Here is a 19,076-nt window from a genome sequence, read left to right as displayed (position 1 = left end):
GAGAAGGGTAAAAGTACATATACAATAGATTCACCCAAAAAAAAAAAAAGTTAAAAACAAAAATGCCTATTTCTAAATGTACATGTCCCTTTGATCTAGCTGTTATTGATCAGGAAAGCTGCCACACATTTCCCCTACTGCAGCCATAGAACGGAGTGTTACATTGCACACATTCAAATGAATGGGCCATCGTTAAATATATGGTCGCCACGAGCCGGCCAGAAAGGAGCCGCTCTTGGCAGTTGCTCTCCACTCTAGCTAATGGAAGAGTGTGGAAAGAGAGACCTTCCTCTATGACAGGGATCAGCAACCTTTGGCACACCCGCTGTTACACTACAATTCCTGGGAATTGTAGTTCTGAGATGTGCTGAGATACAAACACATTAGGAATCGGTAGCAAATTTCTAGGAACATTTGGTAATTGGCTCTTGGGATCCGTCCAAACAATCTAGAAACGTAGCCAATTCTTGTGAGCGTGTCACTTTAAGTGATAGCAAGCCCTCGTTAAAGGAAGTCTTTCACCTAAAATCACCATTATAGAACACCAACATCAGGATCTCCATTACATTCCCCATATTAGAATGCTACCTTCCATATTGCTGTTCATCGCCGATTTTCTCTGAGAAACACGTATTCAATATGTTAATTAGCTCCTGAAGGTGCCCAGGGGGTGGCGTTCATGCGGTCGGTGCCCAGGCCGCTCTGTGCTTTTCATACGAAACCCCTCCCCTTTCACCCCTCTGGCCCACCCTAGGTTCTTCTGATTACGTCCTCCTCTTCGTGAGAAATCCAGCACCGTTCAGCAGGTTCACCGCGCCTGCGCACTTAAATCCCCATTATGGGCAGAGGCGCGCATGTGCCGGCCCGTACATCCCAATCTAGCCAGCCTTGTGCCTCTGCCTATAATGGGGAATGACGTGCGCAGGCGCGGTGAACCTGTTAAACGCCGCTGGCGCTGGATTTATCACTAAGAGGAGGATGTAATCAGAAGAACCTAGGATGGGCCAGAGGGGTGAAAGGGGAGGGGTTTCATATGAAAAGCACAGAGCGGCCTGGGCACCGACCACATGAACGCCACCCCCTAGGCACCTTCAGAAGCTAATTAACATTGAATACGTGTTTTTCAGAGAAAATCGGCGATGAACAGCAATATAAAAGGTAGCATTCTAATATGGGGAATGTAATGGAGATCCTGATGTTAGTGTTCTATAATGGTGATTTTAGGTGAAAGACTCCCTTTAATGGAAGTTCATATAATGTCACCACTCATCATTGTAACATTGATACATTTTCCCTGCACACATAGAGCTTGTATATTACAGGACTTGTACGTTATACATAATGTTTGATTATCTTATAGCTTAGAGCATGAATTCACAATCAAATAGAAAAACAAAACAGCAAAAGCACAAACTACTTAAACCCACAACACGCATTAGTAACTACGACTTGCATTCGATATAGAAAACACAAACAAGCCTCGTCTCTGCCATCTACTCACTGCATATCAAAAGATTTGATCACTAATTTGGGAAAAAAATCTAATCCAGTAAATGGTGAAATACTTACATTACTGGGAAAAGCAAAAATGGAATAATTATAATCAGTCTTGCTGTTAAGCCATCGGGGAGGTACCATAGGTAAACTATTAAACAGGTGAGAAAATACAAAAATGCAGAATAGACAAGTAATCTTCCAACCCAAATCTTCCGTAGCTTCTGGTTCTTGTCCTGAAACTCTTCTAACGATTGGACTTCCTAAGAGATTTAAATAATAAATCTAAAAAGTGGTACAAGGAATTAGGTTTCACACCTATGGCAAGCACATGTCTATCATGTACTGGCCTTACTGTGCCAATAAGTGCACGTTTTTCTAGAATAAAACATTTAATGGATGCAATCGTCAGGTAATCTGATAATAAATGTAGCCCTCTACACAATTTAGAGCATCTATCACCAATTTTGGGATGTAATGAGCATTAGCTTACGACATATTCCACTGTGTACATTCATTGACATATATCTTACGTCTTTAGTGTCTCTGCTGCCATACTTCTATTTACTTTCAAGTGAATGAGTCTCAAGTTTTGGTTTGGCCCTGAATGGGTCTAAAGCTGCATTTACACGAGCCAATAAATCGCCTAGATTATCGGGAACGACCGTTCCCGACAATCTGCCCATGTAAATGTGCCGCCAATCACCCGATGAACGAGCGATCCTGTTGTGCATGCAGGCACCACCGATCATGGCTTCTGGGCAGCAGATTGTGTGGTCTAAACAGTGATCTGCTGCTCAGAAACCATGAATCTGTATGAGGACGAGGGATCGCAATAGCAATTGCCTATCCTCAGACAGTGAAGGAGATTGCTGCATGTAAATACAGTGATCTCCTTCACTGAACGAGCAGCCGACTGTCGGAAGGAACACTTCCTTTCTGACAATCAGCCACAGAATTGTGCCATCTAAATCCACCTTAAGGGCTGGAGCTACAGTGAGCGCTTTGACCAATAAGATAAGCAAATCAGGGGCTTAACAAGGGCAGAACTCCTGATTGGTTGGTTTTGAAAAACAATCTGTTAAAGCGAAACTCCAGTTCAAGAAAAATTATTCTCATTAACTGGGGAACAAACAGAACTCTTACTTGCCGCTGTATTTTTCACCTACTGATCAGCCAATTCCCGGGCTCCTCTTCTGCCACCCAAGATGGCTGCACCGCTTCTCAGACTATCTGGTGCATTTAGAAGTCCTTTCTGCTTGTCCAGCCCTGCCCTAGGATTAGCCAGCACTGCTCACATCAACAGTGCTGGGCAATACAAGCGCAGGGCTGGACAAGTAGGAAATGTCTTGGACTAAGCCGCCTGAGAAGCGTTGCAGCCATCTTGGTTGGCAGAAGAGGAGCCTGGGAACTGATGGATCTGCAGCTGAAAAGAAGGAAAGGAGGACATCACGTAAGTGTTCGGTTCAATCCTCAGTTAATATGACTTTTTCTGAACCAAAGTTACCAAACGAAAAAAGTTACATAAGGCCTCATGCACAAGACCGTTGTGTGCATCCGCGACCGTTCCGTTATTTTTCACAGTTTAGCGGAGGTCCCATTCATTTCTATGGAGCTGTGAAAAAAAACTGATAGTCCTCCGTTTTTTCTCCGCGTCCGTGATTCCAGTCCATCAAAAAAATATAACCTATCCTATTCTTGTCAGTGGAAAACGGAGGACGGACCCATTCAAGTCAATGGGTCCGTCAAAAAAAACGGATGCACAACTGGTATGTCATCAGTGTCTGCGTCCGTTTTTTTCTACAAGACCTTGGTGCAATAAAATTACACTTTTCATTAACCTTCCTTTTTTTCCCCTGTCAGACAAAAAAAAAAAGAAGGAAGACACAAGGAAACACAACTGAAGCAAAATCGGACACGGACCACTGAAGCCAAATCACTGACAGTGAAAAAACACTGTCCTGTGCATGAGGCCCAATGCTGATACTTTTCTATAAGGAAAGTCCCAAAGAAATTGAAAACCAGTGTACATTATTTCTGCCTAAAAGTAATCTGAACGTTAACAGAAAGTAGATATTATGCTACTTGTACCTTTTCCATTTTCTCCAAAACTTGAACGGTGGAAGGCTTTGCCTGTTAAAGACAAAAAGGTCTTTATTATTTATTATATGTAACGCGCCAAGTTACCCCAAAACCTATTGATAGGGGAATCTATCACTTCACTGTCACATCTGAAATTAACTCCAAAGCACTGCACTACACAAACAGATGTAACTTTTGTCCCTTTTTGGGGTTTCGATCGCACATAAAATAAACTAATTAAAATGCTAATGAGGCAGCAAGTGCCAAGCTGGGCATTTACCATCTTTCAATGTGCCCAAGCCCTCCGCTCCAAATCTATCCCAGCCTCTCCCCCTAGCACTATGAAGTCCTTCCCCTCTCCATCAGATATCAGTTTCTTTCTGCCAAATCTCATGCAAACTACCGCTCACCCTGTGCCTGCGCAATGAAATACATACTGGGAGCATTGGCTTCACAGTATGTACTGCACATGCGCTGATGACCTATGCAGGACTGCAGCCCTACAGCACATGAGCAGTACGTACTGTAAAGCCGATGCCCGCAGTATGTATTGTAACGCGCTGACACAGGCTAGGCAGTAGTCTGCACCTGCGCAAGATTTGGTAGAAGGAAGCTGCGACATTAGATACAAAGGAGAAGGACTTCAGGCTGGGATCAGTTAAGAGGGAAAGGTTTAGCACTTTGAAAGAAGCTAAATGCCCAGCTGGGCACTTAGGGGGTCATTTATCAAGACGTTTTGTGAATGGCCCTGAGCTGTAATACAAAGCACAGCCGCTATACAATGTGCTTGGTAAGCTGTGAGGAGGCTGCAGCGCTATGGCCTATACCAGGGATCAGAAACCTTTGGCACTCCAGCTGCTGTGAAACTACAACTCCCAGAATGCACATTTACTCGCTGTTCTTTTAAAGGGTTTGTCTCACGTCAGTAAGTGGCATTTATCATGTAGGGAAAGTTAATACAAGCCACTTACTAATGTATTGTTATTATCCATATTGCTTCCTTTGCTGGCTGGATTCATTTGTCTATCACATTATACAATGCTTGTTTCCATGGTTACAGACCACCCTGCATCAGTGGTGGTCATGCTTGCACACTATAGGAAAAAGCACTAGCCTATGTGCGCTCCCATGGTCCCGGCCACCAGAGGGGCTGATGCTTTTTCCTATAGTGTGCAAGCACAACCACCACTGATGGATTGCAGGGTGGTCTGTATCCATGGAAACGAGCAGTGTACAATGCGATATAAAAATGAATCCAGCCAGCAAAGGAGGCAGTATGAATAATAACAATACATTAGTAAGTGCCTTGTATTAACTTCCTCTACATGATAAATGCAACTTAGTGAAGTGAGACAACCCCTTTAACTCCTATAGAAGTGAAAGGACGATTCTGGGAGTCGTAGTTTCAGAACAGCTGGAGTGCTGGAGGTTGCCGAGACGGCCACCTGTCAATCATACGGCAGTTGGGCGCTTCTTTACCTGTGGGTTGAAGAAGTCTGGATAATAGGACAAATAAATTAGTTAAAATCAAATTTGCTCATTTCTACTTTGCATTCCTACATATAGTGCATTGTCCCAAGAAACTGTATTATAGTGGAAGCCAGAGGGATCCAGGAAGATCATTTTCCTGCACTCTCTCATTAAAGGGATTCTGTCATGACATTTTAGGCCTATAACCTAAACATATGGCCAGGTCCGTACTAATAACCTGAATCCGAAACGGTCCTTAAATCTGCCTGTGGCTCTATTAGCACATAAAACAGGTTTTTATAACCTGTCATTCACCTACCTAAGGTGCCCAAGGGGACGTCTCTTCATACAGTGTGCCCGGCTGCACCCATCTCCGTCTGGTGCCCAGCGCCGCCTTCCCCGTCTATAGTTCTGCCTTCCTCACCTCAGCGCCGCCTCCGCAATCGTCCAGTCCCTCAGGTTATGCCTAGTGTGCACGCACGGGATCTGGCAGAGGGACCGGACGATTGCGGAGGCGGGGCTGAGGTGAGGAAGGCGGCACTATAGACAGGGAAGGCGGCGCTGGGCACAAGACGGAGATGGGTGCAGCCAGGCACACTGTATGAAGTGACGTCCCCTTGGGCACCTTAGGTAGGTGAATGACAGGTTATAAAAACCTGTTTTATGTGCTAATAGAGCCACAGGCAGATTTAAGGACAGTTTCGGATTCAGGTTATTAGTACGGACCTGGCCATAAGTTTAGGTTATAGGCCTTAAATGTCATGACAGAATCCCTTTAAGGGCCCATTCAGACGGCCGTTGTGCTTTGCGGATCCTCAAAACACGGATACCGGCCATTTGCGGTCCGCAATTTGCGGACCGCACATGGCTGCAACCATAATAGAAAATGCCTATTCTTGTCCGCGGACAAGAATAGGACATGTTCTATCTTTTCTGCGGAGCAGCGGTACGGAATAACGGATGCGGACATCACACGGTGTGCTGTCCGCATCTTTTGAGGGCCCATAGAAATGAATGGATCCGCAGACCTTCCGCAAAAATTGCAGAACGGGTGCGGATCCGTTCATACGGTCGTGTGAATGAGCCCTAAACAGAATGCAGGAGGCCCTTTTTATCAGTCAGTAGAGTACTCATGTTAGACAAGCCAGTGTAACATCTCGTGCGCTGTGGGAGCCGGACTAAAAGCAAGTAAATCCCTGGGCGAAACTATTTTCTCCCACATGAACATGCTCCTTTAGAAATCTGTTTATGGCTTTGCTGATGGACTCCGATTTCTTTCTTTTCATAGTCAATCCTATATCTTGTAGCTTCATAAATAGCACAGGTACTCAAATTACAGACCACCGAAAAACTATTTTAGCATCTGAATGATAGAAATAAGGCAGACATCTTATGTGCACTGGGCTAGATTTATTGAAACTGTAACTGCTCCACTACTATGTTCCACATCTGCATGGACTCTTCACTCGGGGGCATAAGAAGCAAACGCTGCTAGCGCCCGGTGTCCAATCATTACTTCAGTTCATGGGTAAAGGATACAGTAGTCTCCCGACTCCCTCCTCCTTCTGCAACATGTGCACTGTACATGTTTGATGTCAGATCATGCATGTTACCTAAGCATGGTATACTCCTGGACAATCCCTTTAATTGTTCTGACATACAAACCTTCCATCTGGAAAGGAGCACCCCCATTAGGTAGCTGATGATTATTCTTCACAACCTAAAAAGGAGAATTGTGTCCAAAATTAAAACAAAGTACAAAGTACACAGTGTATGTGAGAACTAATCATGTCGATCAATGGAACCTGCCGATCGGATTGCTGTTATATAATGCCCGATATAAAAGCAACAAATAACAGAAACAGAGGCGCTGTACTCAGACAGACAACATATGGCAAAAATCTTTAAAAGATGGTTTAAAAGTTTATAAATTTAAACATATTGGTGACATTGATCACGGGGGGGGGGGGATTTTTTAAGTCTGCGTTGCAGGAATGTGTAACAAGTGTATGATGTATCGTACAACGTCTGGTGAATCTTACAATTCTATCTTGAGATGTTAGTCCACTTTCTACATCTCTCCATTACTGGAGGAAGATTGCAAAAAATCTTTAACTTTTTAAAAAGTCACAGCTCATAAATCTGGAATGAACAAGTATCCTGGTTGTTATAAGTTATCCCCTATCCAGGGGAGAGGCGATAGCTATTAGATCAGTGGGGGTCCTACCGCTAAATGAATGGAGCGTCTGGTCAGGCATGCGTGTGGCAGCTCCATTAATGTCTATGGGAATTCATTAAATAGGTGAGCGCGGTACGCTATCTCTGGAACTCCCATAGAAATAAATAAAGCTGCCACGCGCATGTGTGACTGGCTGCTGTGTTCTTTTTGGGACGGGGGGTGCAGGGGGTACTGGGCCCTAGGGGTGGGCGATATGGCCAAAAATCTATATTGCAATATAATTTTAAGCATGTGCGATATGCGATATATATTGCGATATATTGTTTTCTATATTGGGGGGGGGGGGGGGTTTAAACTTTTTATTTAATAACCATTAGCCTCCTTAAGGGCTATAACCCTTGTCATATTCACCCTAATAGAGTTCTATTAGGGTGAAGAGGACTTTACACTCTCCCTGCTGCCCTGTGCACACAACAGCAGGGAGCTGACCATGGCAGCCAGCCTCTCATGTGCCCCCCACAGGGCTCCAGATGGCGACCAAAATGGTCGCCAATGCGACTTAGAATTTACAAATAGCGACAAGACTTTTTAGTCTTGTCGCCATTTGCGACTAGACCCGCCGCTGCAGCTCTGCAGTTGAATACAGCGGCGGGCACAGGAGCCGATAGTTCTCTGCCCCGCCGCCGATGTTCTTCTCAGCAGCGCAGTGGAGAAGGAGTCTCTCCCTCCCCGCTGTGCTGCTGCCCCCGCCGCTGCCAATAAGAAGAGGCAGGAGGAGGAGGAGGGGAGGGGCTGTGGCCACTGCGCCACCAATGAAGAAAACTGACCTGTAATACAAATACAGGAGGCGGGTGCCGGAATCAAATAGCCGACACCCAACCTTTGTGACAGGGAGCTGCGATCAGCTGCAGTTGAGTTAACCCTTCAGGTGCGGTACCTGAGGGGTTAACTGCCGCTGATCGCAGCTCCCTGTTACAAAGGTCGGGTGCCGGCTATTTGATTCCAGCACCCGCCTCCTGTATTTGTATAAGAAACATTGGTGGCACAGTGGGAAGTGCCAATGAGGGTTAAAAAATAATTAAAAAAATTAACTCACCTCCTCCAGTTGATCGCGGCTGCCGGTCTCCTGTTCTTTCTTCAGGACCTGTGGTGACGTCACTGAGCTCATCACATGGTCCATTACCATGGTGATGGATCAGGTGATGAGCACAGTGATGTCACCACAGGTCCTTTGACAGGTCCTGAAGAAAGAACAGGAGACGATCAATTGGAGGAGGTGAGTTAATAATTTTTTAACCCTCATTGGCACTGCCCACTGCGCCACCAATGTTTATTATATTGAGGGGGGGGGGGGCGCACTGTGCCACCAATGTTTATTATATTGGGGGGGCGCACTGTGCCACCAATGTTTATCATACTGGGGTGTTGGGGGGGGCGCACTGCGCCACCAATGTTTATTATATTGACCTTCTACTAAGCATTCTGTATTCAGAATGCTATTACTTTCCCTTATAACCATGTTATAAGGGAAAATAACACAGTGAATAGACTTTCATCCTAGCAACCATGCGTGAAAATCGCACCTCATCCGCACTTGCTTGCGATTTTCACGCAGCCCCATTAACTTCTATGGGGCCTGCGTTGCGTGAAAAACGCACATCATAGAGCATGCTGCGATTTTCACGCAACGCACAAGTGATGCGTGAAAATCACCGCTCATGTGCACAGCCCCATAGAAGAGAATGGGTCCGGATTTAGTGCGGGTGCATTCCGGTATTTTGAATGCCGGATCTGGCACTAATACATTCCTATGGGGAAAAATGCTGGATCCAGCATTCAGGCAAATCTTCAGTTTTTTTCGCCAGAGATAAAACCGTAGCATGCTGCGGTTTTATCTTTTGCCTGATCAGTCAAAATGACTGAACTGAAGACATCCTGAACGGATTGCTCTCCATTCAGAATGCATGGGGATATGCCTGATCAGTTCTTTTCTGGTATAGAGCCCCTAGGACGGAACTCAGTGCCAGAAAAGAAAAACGCTAGTGTGAAAGTAGCCTAAAATATTAAGTTTAAATCCACCCTTTACCAATTTTACATATAAACAATAAATAAATAAACATATTACAAAGCGCTGTCCAAACTATTAAATTATTTAAAAATATCTATGCGGTGAGCATTCGCCATTTTTTTGTCACCTTGTCACCCCAAAAAATAGGATAGGACTGTTCTATTATGGGCCGAATGTTTCATAAAATGCGAAATGCACGCGGTTTTGGTGTTTTTTTTTTTTTTTTTTTTCGCGGTATTGAGTATTGCAATACTTTTTTATGGTGACGAAAGCGAATCAAAATTTTGGTATCAAAACAACCCTACGCCGATCTGATCGGCGTAGCATTGTCACGATACCAAAATTTTGATTCGGTTTCGATTTGGCGACTAAAAATTTGATTTGGCTCCTAAATTTTTCAGTTCAGGAGCCAATGGCTACTAGGTATTTTTTTTAGTCTGGAGCACTGCCCCAGCCTCTCATGTGCCCCCCAGCCTCTCCCTCTTATCAGCCCTCTCCCTCCCAGTATTAATCATTGGTGGCAGTGGCCACAGGGTCCCCCTTCTCCTCCCCCCCCCCCCCCATCATTGGTGGCAGTGGGCAGTTCCGATCGGAGTCCCAGCATTGTAATGCTGGGGCTCCGATCGGTTACCATGGCAGCCAGGAGTCACGCTACTGAAGTCCTGGCTGCCATGGTATGTTAGTGAGCAGCATTATACTCACATGCGCCGTGGCCGCCGGGCGCTCCTTCTCATAGGTCTGTGCGGCGCATTGCTAATGCTATAAGCATTAGCAATGCGCCGCACAGACAGAAGAAGGAGCGACCGGCGGCCACGGCGCACGTGAGTATAATGCTGCTCACTAACATACCATGGCAGCCAGGACTTCAGTAGCGTGACTCCTGGCTGCCATGGTAACCGATCAGAGCCCCAGCATTACACTGCTGGGACTCCGATCGGAACTGCCCACTGCCACCAATGCAGAGACTGAAGAACATTCCCGGCACCCGACCTCTGGCAGGACGCTGTGATCCGCGCGATTAACCCTTCAACGGAGGGGTTAATTGCGGCGGATCGCAGCGTGCAGTCATAGGGGGCGGGATATGGCCGGCACATGAACGCTACGTTGGTATTCAGGCATTCATTGGTGGCGCAGTGGCCACAGTCCCTCCCCTCCTCCTCCTATTCTGTTCTTATTGGTGGCCAGCGGCAGCCGCGCACAGTGGGGAGGGAGGGACTCCCTCCTTCTCCACTGTGTCGGCTCAGGAAACCATGGTGCGTGCCGAGAGCACGATCATTCACTACCGCACAAAATCCATATCGTGGCACAAATTTATATCGCCTATATGGCCCACCCCTACTGGGCCCCCCTTCTCATGATCGTTGGGGGTCCCATGGGTAGGACCCCCATGGATCTAACAGTTAGCCCCTACCCTGAGGATAAAGGATAACTTGCAAAAAACTGAATATTCCTTTAAAATCAACTCAACAGGCTAATCATGCCCAGTTTCCACCCACTGGAGTGAGTGATGTATAAAATAAGAATAAATAAATACTGCAATAATTCTCTAAATTTTTGCAGCCAGAATTCAGGAGTGCCGGGCTGATAAATTCCACCATTATGCCTACAGTTTCATTTTTGTTTAAAGAGAACCGGTCACCAAAAAATGCAATGCAATCGGAAAGCGCCATGTTATAGAGCAGGAAAAGCGGAGCAGATTGAAGACATTTATGTGAGAAAAGATTCAGTAAAACTTGTAATTTATAAATTGACGCCTGCAGTCCTATGAAGTGCTATCAGTACAGGGAGGAGGAATTACCAGTGACCGACAGCCATCTCTGTACACACACGAGGCTATCACTGAGAACACCTCCTACCTGTACCAATAGCGGTTCACAGAATGTAGAAAAAGCAGAGATATACATTCCACCAAAAATACTGATTGAAAATAAAGAAAATTAAAATCACAAGGACAAATATTTATACAAAATTAGAATTGTCAACTAGAGCATCAAATCATTTATTCTGCACATTCATACATCTACACGGCTATAGAAAGTAGAGTTCAGCCACACAAACAGCAATAAGTCATAAGACAATGAACAGTGGTCCACAGTTAATAAAGTGCACCTACATTTTGATGTAAATTACACTAAGTGGCACAATTTGGAGGAAGTTTCTGCACCTAGTCTGAAAGGGATATAGAAGTTAGACAGAAGTGCCTATCCCTGCATCCAGCCCGAGCCCCTGTGATAAACCTGGTGGAGGTCTAGACTGCCTGTAAGTCTACGCCATCCACCCCAATGTATCCATTTAGCACTAAACTGCTGGGAACCCCAATGATCACAAGGACAGTTATCCCCGAGAGCTCAGTGTGAATGGAGTGGTGGTATGCATGTGTAACCACTGCTGTATTCACATCTTTGGGACTGACCGATGTGCCAGCGCTGTAACTTGGCAGTCCTATAGAAGTGGTCACCCATGCCGTTTATGGAAAAAATTATTTCTAGTCCACCAAAGCCACAAAGTGATGACAAACGTAACAACCTTTGGCTACATGCAAACGAACATATTTGGTTTCCATGTCTGTTCTGTTTTTTTTGCAGCTAGGACGCGGACCCATTCATTTCAAAGGGTCCGCAAAAAATGCGGACAGCATACCGTGTGCTGTCCACATCAGTATGTCCGCTCCGTAGCCCTGCAAAAAAAAAAAATAGAACATGTCCTATTCTTGTCCGTTTTAGGCATTGTTACAATGGATCCGCAAAAAAAAAAAAAAAAAAAGCCACAGTTTTTTTTTGTGTATCTGCAATTTGCGGACCGCAAAACACATACGGTCGTGTGCATGTAGCCTTTGAAAAAGCCGGGTTTTTCAAGATATTTTTACTGATGAATTATCCTCTGGGTAGGTCCATCAGAACTGATTGGCAGGGGTCCCGAGTATCGGACCCCCACCAATCAGCTGCTTGAGAAGGCACCAGCGCTCGCAGCTTTCCCTAGGCCATGTGAAGTCACGTTCATCAATCACATGGCCTAGGCGTAGATCGGCCTCATTAAAGTGAATGGGGCTGAGCTGCCATACCAAGCACAGCCGCTATACAATGTACGCCGCGGCACTACTGCGAGCGCCAGTGCATTCTCAAACAGGTCAAAAGTGTTGGACCGGCACTGATCAGATACTGATGACCTATCCAGAGGATAAAAATATCTCAGAAAAGCCTTTGCCGACTATGGCATCATGGTTCCCATGATCAACACATCACACCAGAAATGACGGATCCCAGTGACTTATAATGGGATCTGTCAGGTTTCTATTTGTACTTTTTTTTCTGTGTAGAATAGACCATACTATAGTGCCGGTCAGGGGCAACAATCCAGATGAGAAAAATAAAAAAATAAAAAAATGTCACTATGAACAGAGTCCAAGAGTTCTTCAACAACTCTTGACATAGCACTTTTCCCCAAAACAGAAAGTGCTAAGACAATGTCCAAAAGCAGACAGCCTGTTATAGCAAAGCAAAGATTTGTGGTTAGAAATGCCTTTTAATTATGTCAACTACTGGTGAAGGAATATCCTTTTACACCCAGATTTGTTAACAAACCGCTTATTAAGAGTTGTCCACTATCCGTCACAGCACTTAGAAAACATGTCCAAATGTAAAAGAACTGTCTTTGAGCCATAATAATGAGAAACACTTTCTCCACATTTTAATCTCATGACAAGATGTATTAACAGGACTTGGAGTTTTTCTTCTCTTTCAGTAGATTTCAAAATTCCCTGAAATAACGAGCGCACAAGTTGACAAGAAGATGAACTAACGTCTGAAACATTAGCGCTGCCTGGTACCTGCTGTAGGAGCCTGAGGAGACCACTGGGAGGGTGCATTTACATACACAAGAAGAAGAAAAAAGGTATACAGTACCAACTGGCAAGTCCAAAAACAAGAGAAAGTAGGTGCACGCCCCAATGGAGCCATGTGGACTGTAGCTCCTTGAATAGATCCAAGAAAAGAAAAAGAGGCAGCACCCAGTTTAATAATGGTGAAATAAAGCAATGTTCTTTTAATCCATATAGTAGCAATCCAGGTCCTGGCGACGTTGCGGCCATACCCAAGGCTACTTTCACACTCGCGTTTTGGCTTTCTGTTTGTGAGATCCGTTCAGGGCTCTCACAATCGGTCCAAAACGGATCAGTTTTGCCCTAATGCATTCTGAATGGAAAAGGATCCGCTCAGAATGCATCAGTTTGCCTCCGTTCCGTCCCCATTCCGCTTTGGATGCGGACACCAAAAACTCTGCCTGCAGCGTTTTGGTGTCCGTCTGACGAAACTGAGCCAAACTGAACCGTTCTGACACACAATGTAAGTCAATGAGGACGGATCAGTTTTCTCTGGCACAATAGAAAACGGATCTGTCCTCTATAGACTTTTAATGGAGTTCATGACTGATCCGTCTTGGCTATGTTACAGATAATACAAACGGATCCGTTCATATCGCATGCATGCGGTTGAATTATTGTAACGGATCCGTTTTTGCAGATCCATGACGGATCCACCAAAAACTCTAGTGTGAAAGTAGACTTAGCAGACCTCAAGCATACATACAATAGTGCACAAACTTATACCCATGTGGCATGATGTCACAACCATGAATCAGGAAGTGCATCACATCTTATTACATCTTTATTTCATCCTTATCAAATTGGGCGCTGTCTCTTTCTCCTCCTGCATTTACATGAAGCAATCGTCTCCGCTGCATCAATCGCTTGTCCCCGGTCAGCAGATCCCTATTTACACAGCACAAAATTATTTTAGGTGCTGTCTGAATGACATGATCACCTGATTAACGAGAAAATGCTCATTTATCTGGTGATCACTGGCACTTTTTACACAGACAGATTATTGGAAACGAGCATTTCTACAATTGCTTATCCCCGATAATTGGCCTGATTATTGGTAGGCGGAAAATGGATCTTAAATGGGTTGTCCGGTCTCAAGAGCACACTGGACAACCCTGTAATAAAAAATAAATGATCACTAAGGCTACTTTCACATCTGCATTTTTTTTCTGGATCAGTCATGGATCAGCAAAAACTCTTCCGTCATGATAATACAACAGTCTGCATCCGTACCAGATCCGGTTGTATTATCTCTAAAATAGCCATGACGGATCAGTCTCTAAAACCATTATAAGTCAATGGGGGGGGGGGGGGGGGAATAGAGTAACGTTTTCTTTTGTCAGAGAAAAAGGATCCACCTCAATTGACTTACATTGTGAGTCATGACGGATCTGTCTTGCCCCGCACCCCAGGACGCACTTAAAAACGCTGCTTGTGTGCGCGCGTCAGGGGAACGCAATGAAATGGAGCGGAATGCTGTAAGGGATCTCCTAGCACCCCACAAATGCATTCTGGTGCAGTCCATTCCCTTCAGTTCAGCGTTTTCCCCCCGCTATTGAGACCGTAAGATGGATCGCAATAACGGAAAAGGGAAAACGCTGGTGTAAAAGTAGCCTTACCTAGCAGATCTCCCAGCTGGGCCTTGTTTTCCTAGCAGCAGCAATGACCTCACACCGAAAACATGTGACCACTGCAGTCAATCACTGGCCTCAGCAGCACACTTCCAGTGATTGGCAAAAAAGGTCATGTGCTGTCGACATGACATCACCACTGCTGCTGAAAAAACAAAGTCTGGGAGAACCAAATTGTCAGTACAGGATCTGCTAGGTAAGTCATCATCTATTCTTTATTACAGGTTCATCCCTTGATTTGTCCGACTTCCTCTTAAACCGAAAACTCCTTTAAGGTATATAGCAGCCTAAAGACCAGTCAGGATATTCACTTAAAAGGGTTGTGCAGGATTAAAAAACATGCCACAAACAGCGGCACTCCTGCCCATGGGCATTGTCTGGTACTGGAGAGCTAGGCGATATTGAAGTTAAATTTAGATGGAGAAGAGGGTTCTAAGTGCCGCCTCTGGCACCCATGCATATAGGTTCACCACCACTGCACTAGTATATGCCATAAATGTCAGATAGGTGCAGGTCCCACCTTATCCCCAGAACAGGCCCCCCAAAGAGAAGGTGAGCACACCATGCAGGCACTGCCACCCTTCATTAACCGCAATGAGAGTTCGAAAATAGCAAAGTGCGCTCGCTCAACCAAACAGGTCACTATAAAAGTACATGTAGAATTGCAGAGTCCATGGGTTTCAAGTGTATGACAACCCTCTATAAACTTATTTATATTAGATTTATATTTTATTTTCAATCATGAATCCTGACCAGTTTTTCCTTTGCACCCTGAAGAGGGATGGGTCCAGTACATGGGTGTTCAGTTTTGCTGTCAAATAGTTTGTACATGTATTGAGAAACAATCGTGAACAAGGACTTCGTAAAGAGTCCGAAACGTGAGGGTTATGGGTGAACCACTACTGTAAATTTGATTTTACTTGGAAAATGAAATAAAAAAATTGTTTGATTGTACAAAGCTCCAGCCACGGGGAGAGGATACTTTGGAAAGTGTAAGAAAAGTGGTGAGAGTCCTATCTTTATGTATATTTTCTATAACTGGCCGCAGTCACATACAAGAGCAATATCAAAGAGCAAATCATGCTTTGGAGGACTTGTAATGACCGCGCATTAGACACAGACAGCCCATAGATTTCAATGGGAGCTCTGTAATGCTTAGATTCCATGACTGCCGAGGCCCAGGCAGCAGGACACCTTGTGATCGGCTCCTTTTTGCACTGTTTAGATTCTGACACCTTAGGCTGAGTTCACGTCTTCGTTCCTAAACAGGTTAAAGACTCCCTTTATTCATCCCAACTGTTAGAAGACAGTTACAGGGAGAGAGCTGCAGCAGAAAGGGCACACTCCCCGAGCTGCCAGGGTGAAGACAATCTAGCAAAGTAACTTGAGCAATGAATGGAGAGATCCATGTAAGGTATAGTACAAGTCCATACATTTAGATCCAACATGCTGGGCATTAAAGGGGTTGTCCACAACAGAATTAGTTTGCTCCTGCAGCATGTGAATGGATTTCAGCAAGCCCATTCAGATGAGGTGCAAAAATTAAAACTTTTGGAAATATCAGACCTTCATTAAATATCCTGCGAATATGGCACATGTCTCTGGTAGGAAAAACAGACGGCCATGTCCATGCAGCTCTTATTTCTTATAAAGCAGTGACCGGGGCAGTGATAGGGGAGGGTCGGTAACTGGCTGGGTGGGAGGAGCTATGAACTAGCTGGGTGTGGTTATGGTCAGAGAGAAAGAGAGAAGTGCATTATGGGCTTGGTTGGATACAAGAAGTGCTACAGACAGGATGGAAACAAGGATCTGTTTACATGGTAAAAACAGGTTAGGAGAGTCCAAATTGGAAAAGTAAAGGCTTGGGAAACATGTACACAAGGTAAGCAACTACAAGAGTATCTGTTAAAAGCAATAGTAACCCCAGGAATCCCCTTTAAAACATCTAGCCTTATAGCAATATGGTCAAAGTCTTGCAGATCCCATTTCTTAGGGACAGTGGGGGTTAACCACTTCTAGACTGGGCCATTTGCCCCCTTCCTGACCAGAACTAATTTAGAAAATCTGACATGTATCACTTTATGTGGTAATAACTTTGGAACGGTTTCACTTATCCAAGCCATTCAGAGATTGTTTTCTCATGACACATTGTACTTTATGTTGATGAAAAATTTGAGTCAATACGTTTTACCTTTATTTATTTTTAAAAAAAAATCCAAAAGTTACCGAAAATGTGAAAGAAAAAAAAAAAATCACTGTTTTCTAAATTTGAAACTCTTAAGACAGATAGTGATGCCTCATAAAATATTTAACATTCCCCATATGTCTACTTTATGTTGGCATCATTTTAGTAATGTAATTTTATTGGGATGCTAGAAGGTTTAGAATTTTAGAAGCAATTTGTGAAACTGTTTAAAAAAAGTTGACTGGAAATTTTCTTAAGGACCAGTTCTGAAGTCACTTTATGGTTCTACAATAGAACCAACTCATAAAATAACCCCATTTTAGAAATGACACCCCTCAAACTATTCAACACGTGTCAGATTCAAGTAACCCTTTTTTGGGTTAACAACATTTCTAAAACCGGTTTTGGAGATGCAAACAACACAGTGGTACGTTAGTCCATATTTTGTGGTCGTGTCCCAGGCTTTACACATTTTGGAATCAGGCAGAGCTGAAGGTCAATGAGATCTGTAAAACCTCTATCAAACTATCACCTCGATCGGTGCTCTTGTGGCTCTCTTCTGATTGTTGGCATCCTTCATCTGCAGATCTGCCCACTATGCTTATCCAAGCTGCCAGACTACTGATTCCTCTTTAGTGGTTGAGCACTAACCCTCCCACCTTGGAGCAGTGGTTTTTAATATTTTTTTTTTCCTGGAACACATCAAGGGTTAACAACAAAACAAACCTCAATATTTATTACCTTCATTCTGCGGTTTACAGAAACAACCAATATGTGGTCGTATACCGCTGTTTGGGCACACGGCAAGGCACAGAAGGCAAGGACCGCCATATGGTTTTTGGAGGGCAGATTTTGCTGGAATGGTCTTTGGGCACCATGTTGCATTTCAAGAGGCAACCCCACAGTAAAAAAAAAAAAAAACAACTAAGAGTGACATTTTGTAAACTACACCACCCAAGAAATTTTTAAGGGGTGTAGCGAGCACAACAGGTGTTTCATTGAATTTTGAATACTTGGGTGTGAAAATGAAAAATTAAAATTTATTTATTTTTATACAAGAAAATGGTTTTTGGGAGGTGAGCTCACTAAAAGTAAGAATTAGTCTTACTGGTAATAGTATTTGCAGGAGTCCAACATGACAGCACCACATGGAGGATGTCTCCCCGCCCACCATTGGGACAGGAAACAGAGGTTAATAGTTCCCACCACCCCACACACACACGTGTTTTCTAAATTATCACCCAATAATCTTACAGTAACCCCTTGAACAAAATAATAGTAGAACAATAAACTTAAGGGATAAATAGGGAGGGAACTCCGGGTGCTGTCATGTCACACTCCTGGAAATACAATTACGGTAAGACTAATTCTTACTTTCCAGGACGTCCTGCGTGACAGCACCACATGGAGTAATACCAGATTAATACAGACCTAGGGAGGGACCACGGCTTGGAGAACTTTCCGTCCAAACCTCTGGTCATGGTTTCCTGCAATATCTAATCTATAGTGTTTGCAAAGGGTATGAGAATTTGACCATGTAGCCGCCTTGCAAATCTGGTCAATAGAAGCTTCTGTGTGTTCTGCCCATGAAGCTGCAACTGCTCTGGTGGAATGGGCTCCGATATCCTGAGAACAGGATATTCACTGCAGCTGGTAGGAGTCCCTAATTGCCGATTTTATCCACCTGGCTAACGTTGTCTTTGAAGTTTTCTTGCCCTTGTTCCGGCCGGCAAATTGCATGAACAGATTAGAGTCCCGTCTAAATCCACTGGTAGCTTCTAAATAGATAAGAGGAGAACGTCTTACATCTAACAAGTGGAAGCTTTTTTTCCCTGTCATTTTTGGGATCCGCACAAAAAGGTAGGCAGTATAATTTCCTGATTTAACTTGAATGTAGAAACGACCTTTGGTAAGAAGGTTGGATTTAGTCTAAGAATGACCCGGTCCTCTAAAATTTTCAGGTAAGGTTCTCGGGTGGTTAAAGCTTGAATTTCACCTAACCTAAAAGGGCCAATGTAATCGCCACTAGGAAGACCTTTTTTTGGGGGGATAGATGTTTCAAAGCGCTATCTTGCATAGGCTCAAAGGGT

At 44.3% G+C, this 19,076-nt stretch overlaps 1 protein-coding gene across 3 annotated transcripts in view; it reads right to left on the bottom strand.

Annotated features, from left to right (window-relative positions):
- The window catches only part of LNPK (lunapark, ER junction formation factor), a 92,864-nt gene that overhangs the window by 41,091 nt on the left and 32,697 nt on the right, over positions 1-19,076 (bottom strand). For 2 of the 3 annotated variants that reach the window (XM_040439760.1, XM_040439759.1), the window contains exons 2-4: positions 6,712-6,766; positions 3,586-3,627; positions 1,570-1,757 (exon numbers count right to left, since the gene is read on the bottom strand). In XM_040439760.1, coding sequence (XP_040295694.1) covers positions 1,570-1,757; positions 3,586-3,627; positions 6,712-6,738 — 257 coding nt within the window. In that variant the 5' untranslated portion in view covers positions 6,739-6,766. Of the gene's footprint in view, positions 1-1,569; positions 1,758-3,585; positions 3,628-6,711; positions 6,767-11,149; positions 11,211-19,076 lie in introns of all 3 variants that reach the window. The other variant, XM_040439761.1, reaches the window with a different exon arrangement.

This window comes from Bufo bufo, chromosome 7, assembly GCF_905171765.1.
Source record: "Bufo bufo chromosome 7, aBufBuf1.1, whole genome shotgun sequence".
In the NCBI taxonomy this organism is placed as follows: domain Eukaryota; kingdom Metazoa; phylum Chordata; class Amphibia; order Anura; family Bufonidae; genus Bufo; species Bufo bufo.
The sequence above is the reverse complement of the archived record's forward strand: the minus strand, read 5'-3'. Positions and strand labels throughout refer to the sequence as shown.